General features: G+C 53.3%; 3 protein-coding genes across 5 annotated transcripts in view; 2 read left to right on the top strand and 1 right to left on the bottom strand.

Moving 5' to 3' along the window:
* The window catches only part of LOC119954936 (sulfotransferase 1C2-like), a 196,341-nt gene that overhangs the window by 128,387 nt on the left and 52,483 nt on the right, over positions 1-15,471 (top strand). The gene's annotated exons all lie outside the window — the stretch shown is intronic.
* Positions 1-15,471, bottom strand: part of LOC119954932 (sulfotransferase 1C2-like) — a 156,741-nt gene that overhangs the window by 119,534 nt on the left and 21,736 nt on the right. The gene's annotated exons all lie outside the window — the stretch shown is intronic.
* On the top strand, positions 5,480-14,949 carry LOC119954940 (sulfotransferase 1C2A-like). Of its 2 annotated transcripts, none has more exons than XM_038780674.1 (5): positions 5,480-5,554; positions 8,070-8,196; positions 10,507-10,601; positions 12,522-12,702; positions 14,792-14,949. In XM_038780674.1, the coding sequence occupies exons 2-5, from the start codon at positions 8,184-8,186 to the stop codon at positions 14,902-14,904; spliced, it is 402 nt and encodes a 133-aa protein (XP_038636602.1). In that variant the 5' UTR covers positions 5,480-5,554; positions 8,070-8,183; the 3' UTR covers positions 14,905-14,949. The 2 variants fall into 2 exon arrangements, with proteins under 2 accessions (XP_038636602.1, XP_038636601.1); XM_038780673.1 differs by having other exon boundaries at positions 5,490-5,652.

The raw sequence follows: 15,471 nt of genomic DNA, 5'->3' as shown, positions 1-15,471 counted from the left end.
TTCCTCCAAATCATTTATATATACTACGAACAGCAAAGATCCCAGCACTGATCCCTGCGGAACACCACTAGTCACAGCCCTCCAATCAGAAAAGCACCCTTCCATTGCTACTCTCTGCCTTCTATGACCTCGCCAGTTCTTTTTCCACCTTGCCATCTCTGATTCCGTGTGACTTCACCGTCTGTACCAGTCAGCCATGAGGGACCTTGTCAAAGGCCTTACTGAAGGCCACATAGACAACATCCACTACCCTACCCTCATCAATAATCTTTGTCACTTCCTCAATAAACATGATCAAGTTAGTGAGACATGACCTCCCCTTCACAAAACCGTGCTGTCTATCGCTAATATACCCACTTGCTTCCAAATGGGAGTAAATGCTGTCTTAAGAATTCTCTCCAATAATTTCCCTACCAGTGATGTGAGGCTCACCGGCCTGTAGTTCCCTGGATTTTCCTTGCTACCCTTCTTCAACAAAGGAACAACATTGGCTATTCTCCAGTCCTCCGGGACATCACCTGTAGCCAGTGACGATCCAAAGATTTCGGTCAATGCCCCAGCAATTTCCTCCCTTACCCCTCTCAGTATTCTGGGGTAAATCCCCTCAGGCCCTGGAGACATCAAGCCCTCCTGATTCCTTGCTTAAGTTCCTTCCTAGTGTCCTTATATTCCTCACAGGCTTCGTCTGTTCCCAGCCTTCTAGCCCTGACAAATGCTCCCTTTTTCTTTTGGACTAGTCTCACAATATCCCTCGATATCTAAAGTTCCTGAAAAGTGCTGTATGTATCCTGCATCCTTACAGGAACGTGCCGGTCCTGAATTTCTAGCAACTGACATTTGAAAGCCTCCCACGTGCCAGATGTTGATTTACCCTCAAAAATATGTCCCCAATCTCGATTCTTCAATTCCCGCCTAATATTGTTGTAATTTGCCTTCCCCCAATTTAGTATCTTCAGCCGAGGACCACTCTGACCTTTATCCATCAGTAAAAAAACATACTGAATTGTGATCAATGTTCCCATACTGCTCCCCTCCTGAAACTTCTACCACCTGGCCGGGCATATTCCCCAATACCGGGTCCAGTACAGCCCCTTCCCTAGTTGGACTGTCTACATATTGTTTTAAGAAGCCCTCCTGGATGCTCCTTACAAACTCTGCCCCATCCAGGTCCCTAGCACTAAGTGAGTCCCAGTCAATATTGGGGAAGTTGAAGTCTCCCATCACAACAACCCTGTTGTTTTTACTCCTTTCAAAAATCTGTCCACATATCTGCTCCCATATCTGCCGCTGGCTGTTGGGAGGCCTGGAGTAAACCCCCAAAATGGTGACTGCACCCTTCCTATTCCTGATCTCTACCCATATAGCCTCACAGCATGAGCCGTCCGAGGTATCCTCCCGCAGTACAGCTGTGATATTCTCCTTAACCAGTAGTCCAACTCCCTCACCCCTTTCACATCCCCCTCTATCCCAACTGGAACATTGAGCTGCCAATCCTGTCCCTCCCTCAACCAGGTCTCTGTAATGGCAACAAATCATAGTTCGAAGTACTAATCCAAGCTGTAAATTCTCTGCCTTACCTGTCATACATCTCGCAGTGAAACAAATGTGCTTCAGACCACCAGTCCCGCTGTGTTCAGCAATATCTCCCTGCCTGCTCTTCCTCTCAGTCTTACTGACTCTATTCTCTAGATCCCCCTTCAGTTATTTCACCTTCTGACCTACTACTCCCCTGCCAAACTAGTTTAAACCTTCCCGTTTGACTTAGCAAACATCGCAGCCAGGATATTTCAGCCCCTACTGTTCAGGAGCAACCCCTCCTTCTTGTACAGATCCCACCTGCCCTGGAAGAGATCCCAATGGTCCAGATATCTGAAACCCTCCCTCATACACCACTTGTTTAATCACGTGTTTAGCTGCTCTATCCTCCTATTTCTAGCCTCACCGGCATGTGGCACAGGGAGTAATTCCGAGATTACAACCCTAGAGGTCCCGCTTTTTAAATTTTCTACCTAATTCCCTGAACTCCCCCTGCAGGACCTCATCACTCTTCCTGCCTATGCCGTTAGCACCAATATTTACCACAACCTCTGGCTGTTCACCCTCCCCCTTCAGAATGCCCCCTGCCGGTTAGAGACATCCTGGACCCTGGCACCAGAGAGGCAACACACCATCCTGGAGTCTCTTTCACGTCCACAGAAGCGCCTATCTGTGTCCCTTATTATTGAGTCCCCGATAACTATCGCTCTTTCTCTCTTTGACCCTCCAACAGAGCCAGCCGTGGTGTCACTGCTGTGGCCTCTGCTGTTGTTTTTCCTGATAGGCCACCCCCCCAATTGTATCGAAAAGGGTAGACTTGTTAGAGTGGGGGGGGGGGGGGGGGAGACAGTCACAGGGGATTCCTGCACTGACTGCCTGCCCCATCTGGTGGTCACCCATCTCCCTGCCTGCACCCCTGACTGCCGCTTTCCACCACCTGCAAGCTCCTCAGTTCATCCAACGTCTTCTCGAACTGATCCATGTGGTCTGTCTGTGAGGAGCTGCAACTGGGGGCACTTCCTGCAGATGTATTTGTCCCGAATGCGGGAAGCTTCACGGACCTCCCACATCTCACAAGTGAAGCATTTTACCCCTCTAGCTGCCATTTCTGGAACGAGTTAATAAATTAATTTAAAAGTAAATTAAATTATTAATTTAGGGCCTGTAGTGGGGTAGGGGAGGGGGGGGGGGAGTAATGTAGGTTCACCAGGTTCGGATGAGAGGGATGAGAGGGATTGTCCCCCCCGGCCCAATGAGGAGAGATCACGGAGAACGGGTCTATATTCCTGCAGCTTAGAGGAACGAGAGGCAACCTGATTGAAGCAGCTGAAATTCGGAAGGGGCTTTGACAGGGTCGATGCTGAGGGGCAGTTGGACGCTGAGCGGGGACATTGAGGGGAGACTGGGAGAGTGCGGGGAGGGAGGCAGAACTGGGAGGGGGGGCAGAACTGGGAGGGGAGGGAGGCAGAGCTGGGAGGGGGGCAGAACTGGGAGGGGGGCAGACCTGGGAGGAGGGGGGGGGCAGAACTGGGAGGGGGGGAGGCAGAACTGGGAGGGGAGGGAGGCAGAACTGGGAGGGGAGGGAGGAAGAACTGGGAGGGGGGGGGCAGAACTGGGAGGGAGGCAGAACTGGGAGGAGGGGGGCAGAACTGGGAGGGGAGGCAGAACTGGGAGGGAGGCAGAACTGGGAGGGGGGGAAATGGGAGGGGGGGCAGAACTGGGAGGGGGGGCAGAACTGGGAGGAGGGGGGGGCAGAACTGGGAGGAGGGTGCAGAACTGGGAGGGGGGCAGAACTGGGAGGGGGGGAGGCAGAACTGGGAGGTGGCAGAACTGGGAGGGGGGGGCAGAACTGGGAGGGGGCAGAACTGGGAGGGGAGGGAGGCAGAACTGGGAGGGGGGAGGCAGAACTGGAGGGGAGGGAGGACAGAACTGGAGGAGGGGGGGCAGAACTGGGAGGGGGGGGGCAGAACTGGGAGGGGGGGAGGCAGAACTGGGAGGGGCAGAACTGGGAGGGGGGGGCAGAACTGGGAGGGGGGGCAGAACTGGGAGGGGGGGGCAGAACTGGGAGGAGGGGGCAGAACTGGGAGGGGGCAGAACTGGGAGGGGAGGGAGGCAGAACTGGGAGGAGGGGGCAGAACTGGGAGGGGGGAGGCAGAACTGGGAGGGGGGGAGGCAGAACTGGGAGGGGGCAGAACTGGGAGGGGGGGGGCAGACCTGGGAGGGGGGGCAGAACTGGGAGGAGGGGTGAGGCAGAACGGGGAGGGGGCGCAGAACTGGGAGGGGGGCAGAACTGGGAGGGGGGCAGAACTGGGAGGAGGAGGGGGGCAGAACTGGGAGGGGGGGCAGAACTGGGAGGAGGGGGCTGAACTGGGAGGAGGGGGGGGCAGAACTGGGAGGAGGGGGGCAGAATTGGGAGGAGGGGGGGGCAGAACTGGGAGGGGGCAGAACTGGGAGGGGGGCAGAACTGGGAGGAGGGGGGGCAGAACTGGGAGGAGGGGGGCAGAACTGGGAGGAGGGGGGAGGCAGAACTGGGAGGAGGGGGGCTGAACTGGGAGGAGGGGGGCAGAACTGGGAGGAGGGGGGCAGAACTGGGAGGAGGGGGGGCAGAACTGGGAGGAGGGGGGAGGCAGAACTGGGAGGAGGGGGGCTGAACTGGGAGGAGGGGGGCAGAACTGGGAGGAGGGGGGCAGAACTGGGAGGGGAGGGAGGCAGAACTGGGAGGAGGGGGGGCAGAACTGGGAGGAGGGGTGGCAGAACTGGGAGGAGGGGGGGCTGAACTGGGAGGGGGGCAGAACTGGGAAAGGGGTGGCAGAACTAGGAGGAGGGGGGGCTGAACTGGGAGGGGGGCAGAACTGGGAGGAGGGGGGGCAGAACTGGGAGAAGGGGGGAGGCAGAACTGGGAGGAGGGGGGGAGGCAGAACTGGGAGGAGGGGCAGAACTGGGAGGGGGGGCAGAACTGGGAGGGGGGGCAGAACTGGGAGGGGGGGCAGAACTGGGAGGAGGGGGCAGAACTGGGAGGAGGGGGCAGAACTAGGAGGAGGGGGGAGGCAGAACTAGGAGGAGGGGGGAGGCAGAACTGGGAGGGGGGCAGAACTGGGAGGAGGGGGGGGCAGAACTGGGAGGAGGGGAGGGCAGAACTGGGAGGAGGGGGGGCAAAACTGGGAGGATGGGGGGCAAAACTGGGAGGAGGGGGGGCAGAACTGGGAGGAGGTGGGGAGGCAGAACTGGGAGGAGGAGGGGGGCAGAACTGGGATGGGGGGAGGCAGAACTGGGAGGGGGGCAGAACTGGGAGGAGGAGGGGCAAAACTGGGAGGAGGGGGGGCAGAACTGGGAGGAGGGGGGAGGCAGAACTGGGAGGAGGAGGGGGGCAGAACTGGGAGGGGGGCAGAACTGGGAGGAGGGGGGCAGAACTGGGAAAAGGGGGGGCAGAACTGGGAGGGGAAGGAGGTAGAACTGGGAGGAGGGGGGGCAGAACTGGGAGAGGGGGCAGAACTGGGAGGGGAGGGAGGCAGAACTGGGAGGAGGGGGGGCAGAACTGGGAGGAGGGGGCAGAACTGGGAGGAGGGGGCAGAACTGGGAGGAGGGGGGCAGAACTGGGAGGGGAAGGAGGCAGAACTGGGAGGAGGGGGGGCAGAACTGGGAGGGGGGGCAGAACTGGGAGGGGAGGGAGGCAGACCTGGGAGGAGGGGGGGCAGAACTGGGAGGAGGGGGGGCAGAACTGGGAGGAGGGGGGCAAAACTGGGAGGAGGGGGGCAAAACTGGGAGGAGGGGGGCAGAACTGGGAGGAGGGGGGCAGAACTGGGAGGAGGGGGGAGGCAGAACTGGGAGGAGGGGGCAGAACTGGGAGGAGGGGGGCAGAACTGGGAGGAGGGGGGAGGCAGAACTGGGAGGGGGGGAGGCAAAACTGGGAGGAGGGGGGCAGTACTGGGAGGAGGGGGGGGCGTACCCCGGGGAGAGCCGAGTGTACAATGTGAGCAGGATTATTTGAGCGGAATGCTGTAACATCTCCATCTCGCAGGTATTGAACTGATTGAGAAAATGGCGTCTCCGAGGGTGATTAAAACTCACCTCCCGATCCAACTGGTTCCCAAATCCTTCTGGGAGCAGGACTGTAAGGTAGGGACCCGGGACACATCGCTCCCTCCTCCCCCCAATCACCCCCATCGACCCCGTAAACCCCTCATCCCTCACCCTGTTCAACACTCCCTCACTCCCCCCTCCCTCAGTCTCCAAACTGTGGGACTCCCTCACTCTCCCCTCCCTCAGTCTCCAAACTGTGGGACTCCCTCACTCCCCCCTCCCTCAGTCTCCAAACTGTGGGGCCCCCTCACTCTCCCCTCCTTCACTACCCCCTCCCTCAGTCTCCAACCTGTGGGTCTCCCTCACTCCCCCCTCCCTCAGTCTCCAAACTGTGGGTCTCCCTCACTACCCCCTCCTTCACTACCCCCTCCCTCAGTCTCCAAACTGTGGGACTCCCTCACTCCCCCCTCCCTCAGTCTCCAAACTGTGGGTCTCCCTCACTCCCCCCTCCCTCAGTCTCCAAACTGTGGGTCTCCCTCCCTCCCCCCTCCCTCAGTCTCCAAACTGTGGGACTCCCTCACTCCCCCCTCCCTCAGTCCCCAAACTGTGGGACTCACTCCCTCACTCCCCCCTCCCTCAGTCCCCAAACTGTGGGACTCCCTCACTCCCCCCTCCCTCACTCCCCCCTCCCTCAGTCTCCAAACTGTGGGACTCCCTCACTCCCCCCTCCCTCAGGCCCCATTCTGTGTAACTCCCTTATTCCCCCCCCTCAATCTCTATACCCTGTGACTCTCTCACACACCCCTCCCTCAGATACCAAACTGAGGAATGCTGTGACTCTGGAGGCCATATTGCAGCGGAGAACGGGGAACAAGCTGCCACCACGGTTTGTAATTTGTCTATTATGAGGAGTGATCTGAAGTCAATACAAGTAAAAAATCTAAGATCACTTGTGACAATTTTAAATACTCAATTTAAATATTTATTAAATTAAAGGGAAAATAGGATATCATCTATAGATGTAATAACACCTTTACACCATTACCAATACGTTACAAACATCTCGCAAATTATATCAGATGAAAACTAAACTGAAGCCCCCTTTTGATGGCAACAGTCCTTATGGACATTCTAATCCAGAGGAGTTTCAGTAATATTACCACAAATGCTCTTCTGCTCTTCAGGGAATCTCACCCATAATTCCCCTGTGAGGGTGATGCCAAAACCATGTTCAGGTGTCTGGTTTGAGCGCAAACGGTCTTTTTCAAGATTTCAGAGATACACCCACAAAAGCCTTCAGTCACACATTAATTGGATTGGATGGGATTGGATTTGTTTATTGTCACGTGTACCAAGGTACAGAGAAAAGTATTTTTCTGCGAGCAGCTCAACAGATCATTACATGAAATGAAAAAGGAATAAAAGAAAACACATAATAGGGTATCACAAGGTAAACAATGTAACTACATAAGCACCGGCATCGGGTGAAGCATACAGGGTGAAGTGTTAATCAGGTCAATCCATAAGAGGGTGGTTTAGGAGTCTGCTGACAGCGGGGAAGAAGGTTTTTGAGTTTGTTCGTGCGTGTTCTCAGACTTCTGTATCTCCTGCCCGATGGAAGAAGTTGGAAGAGTGAGTAAGCCGGGTGGGAGGGGTCTTTGATTATGCTGCCCGCTTTCCCAGGCAGCGGGAGGTGTAGATGGAGTCAATGGATGGGAGGCAGGTTCGTGTGATGGACTGGGCGGTATTCACGACTCTCTGAAGTTCCTTGCGGTCCTGGGCCGAGCAGTTGCCATACCAGGCTGTGATGCAGCCAGATAGGATGCTTTCTATGGTGCATCTGTAAAGGTTGGTAAGGGTTAATGTGGACATGCCGAATTTCCTTAGGTTCCTGAGGAAGTATAGGCGCTGTTGTGCTTTCTTGATGGTAGCATCGACGTGGGTGGACCAGGACAGATTTTTGGAGATTTCCAAATGGAGATCTAATAATGCTTTTCTTGCCCCTTTTAACCTTCCACTCTATTGCATCTGCAATCCATTAGATGTTCCTCTTCCCGGACTTCATCAACCTTTTTCTTACGTACCCGGGAGGAGCTGTAATTATAATGAAAACTTGTCATTTTGTCTCACAACATTTACGACCTCCCAATTGGAGATGTTTCTTTTGAAATCCTATCAGTCAACTTTAAAATCACTGCTCTTATCTGCCCAATGTAAATACTTGGTTTTGTGGTTTCTCTGCCCGACCCCCACCCTGACCCCATTCATTGCTGTTCCTACATGAATGATTTGACCTTTCTCTCTAGTTTAATTGAGCCGGTTATACCCCTGCTCACACACGCATGACCCTTTCCCTGTACATGACATGATGACGATGTGATTGCAAAAAATATTTTCCCCACTTCCGTCAATCTCCAAACTCAGGGAGTCAATCACTCGCTCCCACAAACACCTGATGGATGGAATGAAAGGAACAGAGGGTTTTGCTAATTGCTGATTCTTCCTGTTCCCAGGCCATAATAGTCGCTCGTAACGCCAAGGATAGCCTCGTATCATATTTTCACTTCCATCGCACCTGTCACCTAGTGCCGGAGCCGGGAGCCTGGCGGGAATTCTTCCAAAGCTTCATGAATGGGAAAGGTGAGAATTATCCACAAATCACCACACCCTTCAAACAGGACAGGTACAGCACGGGGTTAGATACAGAGTAAAGCTCCGTCTACACTGTCCCCATCAAACACTCCCAGGACAGGTACAGCACGGGGTTAGATACAGAGTAAAGCTCCCTCTACACTGTCCCCATCAAACACTCCCAGGACAGGTACAGCACGGGGTTAGATACAGAGTAAAGCTCCGTCTACACTGTCCCCATCAAACACTCCCAGGACAGGTACAGCACGGGGTTAGATACAGAGTAAAGCTCCCTCTACACTGTCCCCATCAAACACTCCCAGGACAGGTACAGCACGGGGTTAGATACAGAGTAAAGCTCCCTCTACACTGTCCCCATCAAACACTCCCAGGACAGGTACAGCACGGGGTTAGATACAGAGTAAAGCTCCCTCTACACTGTCCCCATAAAACACTCCCAGGACAGGTACAGCACGGGGTTAGATACAGAGTAAAGCTCCCTCTACACTGTCCCCATCAAACACTCCCAGGACAGGTACAGCACAGGGTTAGATACAGAGTAAAGCTCCCTCCTACACTGTCCCCATCAAACACTCCCAGGACAGGTACAGCACGGGGTTAGATACAGAGTAAAGCTCCCTCTACACTGTCCCCATCAAACACTCCCAGGACAGGTATAGCACGGGGTTAGATACAGAGTAAAGCTCCCTCTACACTGTCCCCATCAAACACTCCCAGGACAGGTACAGCACGGGGTTAGATACAGAGTAAAGCTCCCTCTACACTGTCCCCATCAAACACTCCCAGGACAGGTACAGCACGGGGTTAGATACAGAGTAAAGCTACCTCTACACTGTCCCCATCAAACACTCCCAGGACAGGTACAACATGGGTTAGATACAGAGTAATGCTCCCTCTACACTGTCCCTATCAAACACTCCCAGGACAGGTACAGCACGGGGTTAGATACAGAGTAAAGCTCCCTCTACACTGTCCCCATCAAACACTCCCAGTACAGGTACAGCATGGGTTAGATACAGAGTAAAGCTCCCTCTACACTGTCCCCATCAAACACTCCCAGGACAGGGATAGCACGGGGTTAGATACAGAGTAAAGCTCCCTCTACACTGTCCCCATCAAACACTCCCAGGACAGGTATAGCACAGGCTTAGATACAGAGTAAAACTCCCTCTGCACTGTCCCCATCAAACACTCCCAGGACAGGTATAGCACAGGCTTAGATACAGAGTAAAGCTCCCTCTACACTGTCCCCATCAAACACTCCCAGGACAGGTACAGCACGGGGTTAGATACAGAGTAAAGCTCCCTCTACACTGTCCCCATCAAACACTCCCAGGACAGGGATAGCACGGGGTTAGATACAGAGTAAAGCTCCCTCTACACTGTCCCCATCAAACACTCCCAGGACAGGTACAGCACGGGGTTAGATACAGAGTAAAGCTCCCTCTACACTGTCCCCATCAAACACTCCCAGGACAGGTATATCACAGGCTTAGATACAGAGTAAAGCTCTCTCTACACTGTCCCCATCAAACACTCCCAGGGCAGGTACAGCATGGGGTTAGATACAGAGTAAATCGTCCTCTACACTGTCCCCATCAAACACTCCCAGGACAGGAACAGCACAAGTTAGATACAGAGTAAAGCTCCCTCTACACTGTCCCCATTAAACACTCCCAGGATAGGTACAGCACGGGGTTAGATACAGAGCAAAGCTCCCTCTACACTGTCCCCATCAAATACTCCCAGGACAGGTACAGCACGGGGTTAGATACAGAGTAAAGCTCCCTCTACACTGTCCCCATCAAACACTCCCAGGATAGGGCAGCACGGTAGCCTTGCGGATAGCACAATTGCTTCACAGCTCCAGAGTCGCAGGTTCGATTCCGGCTTGGGTCACTGTCTGTGCGGAGTCTGCACATCCTCCCCGTGTGTGTGTGGGTTTCCTCCGGGTGCTCCGGTTTCCTCCCACAGTCCAAAGATGTGCAGGTTAGGTGGATTGGCCATGATAAATTGCCCTTAGTATCCAAAATTGCCCTTAGTGTTGGGTGGGGTTACTGGGTTATGGGGATAGGGTGGAGGTGTTGACCGTGGGTAGGGTGCTCTTTCCAAGAGTCGGTGCAGACTTGATGGGCCGAATGGCCTCCTTCTTCACTGTAAATTCTATGATATTCTATGACAGGTACAGCACAGAGTTAGAACAGAGTAAAGCTCCCTCTACTCTGTTCCTGTTCTTGTCTTTGGGAACAGGCAGAATCTCGATGGGATCTTACTGTGCCTGTTCTTGCTCTATTTCAGTGAGCCGCGGTTCCTGGTACGACCATGTGAAGGGATGGTGGGAAGCCAAGGACAAACATCGGATTCTCTTCCTCTTCTATGAGGATATAAAGGAGGTAACGGCAGTTGGAGGGACCGAGTGTGGAGGAGGATGAGTGTCTGAGGGTGTGACAGAGGGAGAGAGAACGACTGAGAGAGAGAATGAGAGTGAGTGAGAGATACAGAGAGAGAGAGATTGAGCAAATGACTGCGAGAGAGACAGTGATAGAAGCAGAGAGAGAAAGAGAGAGACAGATGGAGACACAGACACATTGGGGGAGAGGCATAGAGCCAGAGTGATAGAGAAGCAGAGAAAGACAGAAGGAGAGAGAGAAGAGAGAGAGACAGAAGAAGACAGAAAGAGAGAGAGATAGGGATGGAGATATCAGACACAGGGGTGAGTGAGAGAGAGACAGAGAGAGACAGAAAGAGAGAGAGAGAGAGATAGGGATGGAGATAGAGACAGACACAGGGGAGAGTGAGAGAGAGACAGAGAGAGAGAGTCTGAGAGTGACAGAGAGAGAGAGACAGAAAGAGAGAGAGAGTGAGGGAGAGAGACAGAGAGAGAGAGAGAAAGATTGAGCAAATGACTGCGAGAGAGACAGTGACAGAAGCAGAGAGAGACAGATGGAGAGACAGACACATTGGGGGAGAGGCAGAGAGCCAGAGAGATAGAGAAGCAGAGAAAGACAGGAGAGAGAGAGAGAGAAGAGAGAGAGATAGATTGAGACAGAGAGACAGACAGTGAGAGAAAGAGATGGATTGAGAAAGAGAGTGATAGACACTGGGCCAGAGAGACGGAGAGACAGAATCTGAGTCACAGAGAAAGAGATAGACAGAGAGAGACAGCAAGAGAGAGAGAGAGATAGGGATGGAGATAGAGACAGACACAGGGGAGAGTGAGAGAGAGACAGAGAGAGACAGAAAGAGAGAGATAGGGATGGAGATTGAGACAGACACAGGGGAGAGTGAGAGAGTGACAGAGAGAGAGAGTCTGAGAGTGACAGAGAGAGAGAGACAGGAAGAGAGAGTGAGGGAGAGAGACAGAGGGAGAGGAGAGAGAGAGAGAGAGGGAGAGACAGAGGGAGAGGAGAGAGAGAGACAGAGAGAGAGTCTGACAGTGACAGAGAGAGAGACAGAGAGAGAGAGAGTGAGGGAGAGAGACAGAGGGAGAGGAGAGAGAGAGAGTGAGGGAGAGAGACAGAGGGAGAGGAGAGAGAGAGAGAGGGAGACAGACAGTAATAGACAGAGATCTAGAAACATAGAAAATTGGTGCAAGAGGAGGCCATTTGGCCCTTCCAGCCTACCCCACCATTCAATATGATCATGGCTGACCGTGCAAATTCAGTATCCCACTCCCGCTTTCTCTACATACCCCTTGATCCCTCGAGCCGCATAGGGCCACACCAGCTCCCTCTTGAATATATCCAACAGACTGTCCCCAACAGCTTTCTGTGGCAGAGAATGCCACAAGTTCGCAACTCTCTGAGTGAAGAGGTTCTTCCTCATCTCAGTCCTGAATGGCTGACCCCTTATTCTTGGGCTGTGACCCCCTAATTCTGGACGTCTCCAACATCGGGAACCTTCTTCCCACACCAAGCCTATCCAGTCCCATCAGGATTTTATATGTTTCTATGAGATCCCCCCTCATTCCTCTAAACTCCAGTCAGTACAAGCCCAGTCGTTCCCGTCTTCATACGTCAGTTCTGGGTGCTCGGTCCCCCATCTCACTGACCCCTGACCCCAGTTCTGGTTTCCTGGTTCCCCTGTCTCAGTGACCCATGACCCCGGGTTTGGTTATTCAGTCCCCCCGTCTCACTAACCCCTGACCCCGGTTCTGGTTTCCCGGTTCCCCCTGTCTCACTGACCCATGACCCCTGGTCTGCTTATTCAGTCCCCCCCGTCTCTCTGACCCCTGACCCCGGTTCTGGTTTCTCGGTCCCCCCTTTCTCACTGACCCATGAGGTCTCTAACTCCGGTCCATTCCCATCCTATAGAATCCCAGACGGGAGATCCTGAAGGTGGCCGAGTTCATGGAGAAGGTTCTGGAAGAGGACGTCATTGAGAAGATCGTTCACCTTTCCTCCTTCAAGGTCATGAAGGACAATCCGATGGCCAATTACACCACAGTCCCGATGGACATCATGGATCAGAACATCTCCAGGTTCATGCGCAAGGGTAGGTTTCAGGGGTCAAGAGTAAACAAAATGAGGGTTCGTGATTGAGGTATGGTATGGCCTTTCAGCTTGGTATGGATCCTGCTCTGTCCAAGACGGCAGGAAACTACAAAACATTGTGAATGTAGCCCAGTCCATCATGCAAACCAGTCTCCCATCCATTGATTCTGTCTATAATTCCCGCTGCCTTGGAAAGGCAGCGGCATAATTAAGGACCCCGCGCACCCCGGACATACTCTCTTCCACCTTCTCCGTCAGGAAAAAGATACCAAAGTTTGAGGTCACGTACCAACCGACTCAGGAACAGCTCCTTCCCTACTGCCATCAGACTTTTGAATGGACCTACCTCGTATTAAGTTGATCTTTTCTCTACACCTTGCTGTAACTGTAACATTATATTCTGCCGTCTCTCCTTCCTTCCCTATGTACCGTACGCATTGTTTGTACAGCATGCAAGAAACAATACTTTTCACTGTATACTAATACATGTGACAATAATAAATCAAATCAAAATCTAAAACCCTTTGTGCGCTGTGGAGCAGCCCAAGGCCCAGCCTTTCCGGGTAGGCCGGATTGGGCCTCCCCTGAACCGACCCCATGAACGGCCTCCATTCTGGGCTGGGAGAGACGATCCAGCCATTGAAAAGGGTCAATGTAGAGCATGCGGAGCGGGGTGGCTCCCTGAGACCCTGTCTCCCTCTCCTCACACACACACACACCAGGAAAGGCTCAAGCTGTAAGTCCCACCTTTGTACTAAATCATTCACGGGATGTGGGGCATCGCTGGCGGTTAATAAATCATTGATAGCTTTAGCTACAAGTGTTCTGGAACAAGAATATTACACTGGCAACTGGAGAGGGTCCCATCACACTCCTGACTTGTGTCCTTGTAGATGGTGGACAGGCTTTGGGGGGAGTCAGGAGGTGAGTTACTCTCCGCAGGATTCCCAGCCTCTGACCTGCTCTGGGAGCCGCAGTGTTTATATGGCTGGGTCCAGTTCAGTTTCTGATCAATGGTCACCCCCAGGATGTTGATGGGGGAATTCAGCGATGGGAATGCCTTCAAATATCAAGGGGCGATGATGAGTGTCCTCGGCCCCAACCACCTAAAGCTGCTTCATCAATGACCTTCCCTCCATCGTAAGGTCCGAAGTGGGGATGTTCGCTGCTGACTGCACAATGTTCAGCACCATTCACAACTCCTCAGACACTGAAGCCGTCCATGTCCAAATCCATCTCCCCTTGACATTCAATGACATCACCATCGCTGAATCCCCCACTGTCAACATCCAGGGGGGCTACCATTGGCCAGAGACACTGCAGGAAGTCGCCAAGCCTCCGTCAACAGGGAGCGAGGGGAATGTGGATCCCAGGGAGGGAATGGATGGGAAGAGGAAAATCCAAACACATCAGCACGGGAATGACACCCACATATATTGACACACTCTCTCCCTCTCTCCACCTCTCTCTTTCCCACGCTCTACTTCTCTCTCTCTCTCTCTCTCTCTCTCTTTCCCACTCTCTCTTTCCCACTCTCTCCCTCTCTCTCTCCCTCTCTCTTTCCCACTCTCTCCCTCTCTCTCTCCCACTCTCTCTCTCTCTTTCTCTTTCTCACTCTGTCCCTCTCTCTTTCCCACTCTCTCCCTCTCTCTTTCCCACTCTCTCTCTCTCTCCGTCTCTCTTTCCCACTCCCTCTCTTTCCCACTCCCTCTCTCTCTCCCTCTCTCTTTCCCTCTCTCTCCCACTTTCCCGCTCTCTCTCTCTCTTTCCCACTCTCTCTCTGTCCCTCTCTCTGCTTCCCTCACACTATCTCTCTCCCTTCTGTCCCATCACACACTCTGGTTCTTTCTCTCACTCTGTCTCTCTCTCCTGCTCCCTCTCTCTTTGTATCTCTGCCTCAATTCCTCTCAATATTTACTGTCTATACATCTCTCTGTCTCTCTCTCTCTCTGGCTTCTTCTCTGTCTCATCATCTCACTCTCTCCCTTTGTCTCTCTCTCTCTCTTGTGCCTTCACCCCCTCCCTGTCTGTCTCTCTCTCCCTCTCTCTCTCCGTCACTCTGACTCACTCTGTCTCTCTCTCTCTCACAGGTGAGGTTGGAGACTGGAAGAATCACTTCACAGTGGCTCAGAATGAAGATTTTGATGAACACTATGAGAGACAGATGGGTTACAGCTCACTGAAGTTTCGCAACGTCCTGTAACCACTCTGAGCGATAAAGCAAATAAACTTCTCCAATCACCAAAAACACAAACTCGGATTATTTCACATCAACTCTGATCCATCATTGAACAGATTACAGATATCTGCCTGAGAGAGAGAGAGGGGACTGATGAGACACCAGTCAGTGTACAGATATCTCCCTGAGAGAGAGAGGGGACTGAGAGACACCAGTCAGTGTACAGATATCTCCCTGAGAGAGAGGGGGACTGAGAGACACCAGTCAGTGTACAGATATCTCCCTGAGAGAGAGAGGGGACTGAGAGACACCAGTCAGTGTACAGATATCTCCCTGAGAGAGAGGGGACTGAGAGACACCAGTCAGTGTACAGATATCTCCCTGAGAGAGAGGGGACTGAGAGACACCAGTCAGTGTACAGATATCTCCCTGAGAGAGAGAGGGGACTGAGAGACACCAGTCAGTGTACAGATATCTCCCTGAGAGAGAGGGGACTGAGAGACACCAGTCAGTGTACAGATATCTCCCTGAGAGAGAGAGGGGACTGAGAGACACCAGTCAGTGTACAGATATCTCACTGAGAGAGAGGGA

This window comes from Scyliorhinus canicula, chromosome 20 (assembly GCF_902713615.1).
Source record: "Scyliorhinus canicula chromosome 20, sScyCan1.1, whole genome shotgun sequence".
NCBI classification, from domain to species: domain Eukaryota; kingdom Metazoa; phylum Chordata; class Chondrichthyes; order Carcharhiniformes; family Scyliorhinidae; genus Scyliorhinus; species Scyliorhinus canicula.
The sequence above is the reverse complement of the archived record's forward strand: the minus strand, read 5'-3'. Positions and strand labels throughout refer to the sequence as shown.